This window comes from Gossypium hirsutum, chromosome D05 (genome assembly GCF_007990345.1).
Source record: "Gossypium hirsutum isolate 1008001.06 chromosome D05, Gossypium_hirsutum_v2.1, whole genome shotgun sequence".
NCBI classification, from domain to species: domain Eukaryota; kingdom Viridiplantae; phylum Streptophyta; class Magnoliopsida; order Malvales; family Malvaceae; genus Gossypium; species Gossypium hirsutum.
The window spans coordinates 16,783,677-16,789,228 of NC_053441.1; the positions used below are offsets into that span (position 1 = coordinate 16,783,677).

General features: G+C 35.7%; 1 protein-coding gene across 2 annotated transcripts; it reads right to left on the reverse strand.

Moving 5' to 3' along the window:
- Positions 1–2,597: 2,597 nt before the first annotated feature.
- LOC107905499 (cytokinin riboside 5'-monophosphate phosphoribohydrolase LOG1) lies at positions 2,598–4,988 on the reverse strand. 2 transcript variants are annotated; one of them, XM_016832156.2, is made up of 7 exons: positions 4,605–4,986; positions 3,995–4,092; positions 3,869–3,899; positions 3,531–3,630; positions 3,333–3,403; positions 3,058–3,201; positions 2,598–2,961 (listed from the first exon to the last, which is right to left on the reverse strand). In XM_016832156.2, exons 1-7 carry the CDS (start codon positions 4,773–4,775, stop codon positions 2,866–2,868), a joined length of 711 nt encoding a protein of 236 aa, XP_016687645.1. In that variant the 5' UTR covers positions 4,776–4,986; the 3' UTR covers positions 2,598–2,865. The 2 variants fall into 2 exon arrangements, 1 of the variants encoding a protein (XP_016687645.1); XR_005913988.1 differs by having other exon boundaries at positions 2,827–2,961; positions 3,058–3,149; positions 4,605–4,988.
- Positions 4,989–5,552: the final 564 nt, after the last annotated feature.

Below are 5,552 nucleotides of genomic sequence, written 5' to 3' on the forward strand. Positions count from 1 at the left end.
AAGTAAAAGTAGCCATAGCCTGTAACTGATTACACTTTTGTACCTATATGCAGTTGTATCAATACCACGTTTCCCTATAAAACTTGTTCTTTAAGTATTTTGTTCTACACAGGTGAACTTAGATGCGGGTCGCCTGCACCAAGTTTTTGTCGTATCTTAGAGGCATGGCCGCATCGTTTCTTTTCTTTTTTTTTTTTTGTCCAACTGGTGATTATGTGAGAGTTAAATTCCCTCCATGTTTCAATTATGTAGCAGAAGTGAAGATGAGATACTTAAATTGTTACTATTAATCCAAAATCCAGAGCAGAGTTATCATGTTTGCTCTAATTCAGGCCATCATAGATATATGATCCAAGGGCTTGGGATAAGCATTCACATATTTTTCAAAGTTACAAAACAAATTGATTTTCGACATGTTTTATGTTTACCCAAAGCTGGAATGTTGCAAGGCAAAAGAGGTGAGACAGTGGCACAACAATGCGATTGGGAGTCCAAGTATGGTATGGAAATGGCCCACGTGAAAAGGCCATTCATCAGTCACCACCGCAGGGGGTCCTAAGGGCTTTCAGTCTTATCTACCGACAACCATCAAAAGCTACGCATCGCCCAAAATTTGATAAAGAAAGTCCCACTCCCTCTGTCATCAGTCTCCAGCACCATAACTTTCGTACTCACCCTTTAGCCAACAGAGCAGTTTGTCCCCGGTCCTAGCAGTACGGTCAAGCACAGGTGTCTTGTACCTTTGTCGAAAATCACCCAATGTACCCTCTGATCTATCCTTTCAAGTTTCAACCACCCCTTTTCTTTTTTGGTCAAAACCCCCCTATTTACTCGTTAAAAACAATCTATGATGAATAATTATTGTGCCTAGCGTCTTGGCTATTTGCACGCCACTCTTACCAATCTATCATTAATATTTCAGGCACGCAATATTTGGATACTAACTTCCATGCAAGTACCATGTGGTTAATAGGAATCCAAGTATTTGCTATATCACGAGCTTAAAATTTAAGTTTCACAAATTGTGCGGTCATAGCTAAAAATTTAGCTTTAAATCTACTTAATTCTACTTAATTACTATTGAAAGATTAAAATTCCGAATGAAAATTTTTTTAAAAATTAAAATGAAGTGAAAACAAATTCACAAATGAAAAGCAAAAAATGAACAGAAAAGTCATAAGAAAACGAAGAAGCAAAAAGCGAATAGAAAAAAAAAACAGAAATAACTCTATTTATAGTTGAGTTCTCAATAATCCAACGGTCTAGTTTAAATACGTAACTGAGATCAAAGATAATCTAGAAATTGAGATTCTTGAAGGGATTTTTCAAGATCCTCTAAGGTTACAAAATATTAATCATGGTAATTCTAGTTTTATTAAGTGTTTCACTAGGCAATTAAGGCTTCAAGCAGATAAATTTCTCTACATGTTCTACGGATTGGGCCAGTTCAAGTGGATCAAATGAGCTCTATTTAATCCGCTGACCTCTATCGGACGTTTTGTATGCATTTGTCACAAATTTTGATCCACATCCCGTGATAGCTACACATTGCTAAATTAAGATAAAAGAAAAGAGTGATTGGTGACTGGTATCAACTATAACAGAAAAAAATTGGCATATGTTTGTTGTTGTCGACTTGATTCTTAGAGTTGCATTTGGGAGCAGACTGGGAAGAGGATTTAAGGATTGTTAACCTTTGCTTTTTGGTGAGCCGTTTACATTTCCGGAGAGAATTCTCAGAGCAAAGGAAATAGTCACAGCTGCTATCAAATACTTACCTTTTACAAATTTTAAAATTATTAAAATAAGATTATTGTTAAGATGAAATGATTTTATGAGGTATTTTAAAATTAAATTTGATAGTATAATTATATTATTTAATATTATGAATTATTTTATTATAATTATTAATATTTTATTTTTAAAAATGTTCTAATTCATTAAGTAATTTATTAAATAATGGAGAAAGGAGAATGTTGAATACTAATTGAAATTTAGAAAAAATTTGCATAAACAAATTATATTTAGATGATTTAATATTGCTAAGCTAAGCCTTACACGCGATGAAAGTCCCATTTTGAGATTGGATCCATATGCCCTTTTAACACTCAGATGTAGAGAGTGATAATCGTTTTATAAGAGCAGTTTTTTTATTATCCTATAAACAATATAGACTGTGTCGTCTTCTTTCTTAAAAGATAGGATTTAAAGCAAATACTGTTTTTTGGTTTGTTAATATGAAAGTTATCTCAATTCTAGATCAGAATTTATCAGTAAAGAATTGAAAGTGATGATTCGTTGAATAACTCATGATGATGGGATGAGGGGCAATGATTTAGTTTGGGGAAATGGATTGTTTTAGATGGTGTGGTATGGGATGTTAAAATTGGATTGATGATTCAAAAAAGTAGAATCAATGCAAGTAAAGATAATAAAGGAAAGGAAGAGAGAATATCCAAATGCAGGAGATATTGCAGTGTTGATTAATCTGCAGCTTCTGCCCTGTTTCCTTGTCCAACATCCCTATCCCTATCCCTATCCCTATCAATCTCTTTTTGTTTGAAAGCAATTTGTAACAACCCATCACTTCAACAAAGTAAAGCCATAATAAAATATTCACAATTAGCAATCACCGACTTGGGAAGGTAATAAAGTCACTCACACTGTTTGTCCTGGTCAGAATATTCTAATTAAATCAAACCAACAATACAAAAAAAGGAAATTCACAGCAGGATCCACAGCTGAATAAAAGAGAACTGTGGGGTTTTATGTGGTGCTTGCATCTACAAGGTGGTTGTTGTTGTTGTTGTAATAAGAATCTACGGTCATAAAATTGTTGATCATGTGTGAATGTTGGTGGTGGGGTCAACGAGCGATGTCAGATTTAGAAGTGAAACCCAATTGTTGCTCCATTTCCCAGCTGAGCTTGGAGGCCACCCCTGAATGTTTAGGTTCATGCTCCTGGTGTACGTCAGAAGAAAAAGAAAGAGGGTTAATGGAGGGCTGAGGCTGTTGATCAACAGTGTTGCAGGTGGAGAGATGAAAAAGTAAGTATACCTCGAGCTTGCACATGAGTTCTTGGGCAGTTTGGGCAGAGACAATTATGTCACGGGCAGCTGGGGCTATGAAACCTTCATCCACCGCATTGTCTATGAATGATAAAAGCGAGTTGTAATACCCATCAACATTCAACAGTCCCACCTGTAATTTTCACCCAAAAATTACAATTTGGGCTTATTATTATATATCCACGTTTTTTGCATGTGAACCTCTCTAATAATTGTGTTCAAACCCAAAAATTGAATAAGTTGGAGAAAAAGAAAGTAGATTACAGGTTTGTCATGGATTCCTAGCTGAGCCCAAGTGATCACTTCCAGGAGTTCTTCCAAGGTTCCATAACCACCTGTGTGTTGAAATTTCATCATCTCAATTATTAGTAAAGAAAAGTTGGTTGACAGTTATTTCCTACAGTAACCTAGGATATTGTAAGTTAAAATAATAGTTAATTACAGCAGTAAAGAAAAACGAACCTGGCAAGGCAATAAAGGCGTCAGCTTGGCGAGCCATTTCAGCTTTACGTTGGTGCATTCCTGACACAGCTCTTACTTCTCCTACTGTCTCGCCTGTGATCTGAAATTTTTTAACCCCACATTCCAGTTTTTAAGATTAAATAATTCAATTTTTTATTATTTATCTGCTAATAAACAAATGGGGCCCTAGTTCAGTGAGGTAGAATGTGGAGTTGTTTGAATCTTAAATTATCCTCATATGGGAGTTGAATACAAAACTTTTTGGAGGAGAAACTTATCTAAGTTTCATGCAATGGCAGTTTTCACATGAATCTGAAATTATGCTTATTATTATTTACCTCTCTTGGCATGAGAGTCTTGGGAATTACCCTACAAGGAAATGGAAGCAAAGGGTTAGAAAGTTAGAGATTACTTGGAGAGGACCAGACCAGATATAATGAAAGAGAAAGAGAGGGATGGGTTACCCCAACACGTGGCGACCACCATCAAAGACAGCTTGAGAGACCAACCCCATCAAGCCAATGCTTCCTCCTCCATAAACCAAGTCAATGTTCCTTTCAACCTGCAGGTTTTATTTTATTATTAAACTTTACGTGTCTAATTTAAACTTATTCCTGAAATTACTCCATTTCCATATTACATCACACACTATTTTATTCGTTTCAGCCTTTTCAAGTTTTAGACTTTGAATTTATTCAATTCAAGCTCCAAGTTTTAATCAAAACAAAAACAGAGCAAACAAAGGATAGCTTTGAACTTCGGGTTATCAATATAATCTTTTCTTTGCTCAAACTGGTAAAACTCTTGAATTTATACGTCCTTTACAAAAAAAAAAGAAGCTTTTGAAGCAAGTATTGGTCATTGTCTGAATATGATATTATTCATTAGGCAGACTAGACTTAAAATAATTGGGATAAATTGCTTGAATGCCAATTTGATTCAGACATACTGCTCGAACCTAGGAAGAGATGATGATGATTAAAAGACAAATGAAAAGGAACAAGGCTTTTGGTGTCCCTGTTTGTTTATGAAAAGGATAAGGTATGGTAAGGAGGTTATAGTGTGTTATTGTACCAGTTGTTGGCCAAGCTGAATAGCAGCATGCTGGTAGCTAGGATTCTTGCCTGGACTGCTACCACAAAAGACACAGACACGTCTGAATCTTGACTTTATGGAATTGGGTTGACGTTGTTGTTGCTGGTACTCAAGGTGATGATGATGGAGGTGGAGTTGTTGATTTTCCATGATAGGAAAGCCTTCAAACCACTATGATTTTGCTTCAATGAGATACTTTGTTGTTGTTGTTGAAGGTGTGAGAAAAGATAGCCAAAAGGAATGGTATTTGTTGTGTATGTGTGTGTGTGTGAGAGAGAGAGAGAGAGAGAGAGAGAGAGAGAGGACAGTGAGTACTCTGTCGAAAAACCAAAGCCCAAAAGTTTAAGGTGAGGGGAATGAGAATTGGTGTCATTGGACCTCTTTTTTATATCAAATCAAATTCCCCCCCCCCCCAAAAAAAATGCCCCCACCATCCAACACAACACGTCTCTCCAACTTCTCATCTCGTGATATATTCCACCAAAGCAAATTTCATTACTGTAGCTGATGGCTGAGGTTGAGCTATCATTTTAATCCCTTGTCTCGTGGATTCAACTACGCCTCAATTTGCGACTCCATCCTCCATTCCCCATCACTTTACAATGCCCCTTCCTTCATCCATTTACCCCTCCCCACACCTTTCTTTTACGTACCAAAAAGGAGGGGTTTAAATGGGAAATTTTATTATGTCAATTCACTATATATTATCTTCATCTATTTCCATTAGTAATGGATAAAAAATCAATAACATGCTGGAAAAAATAAAACCCATCTAAGAAATTGAGGTGAAATTTATGTGTCAAACTTTTTATTAGCATGATTGGATGACACTAGTCTTAATTGAAATTATTCTCTCTCTCTTTTTTTTAAATATTGATGTGACAACACTTTTATAGAGGAATTAAATAAAAGACAAAATGAAGTTAG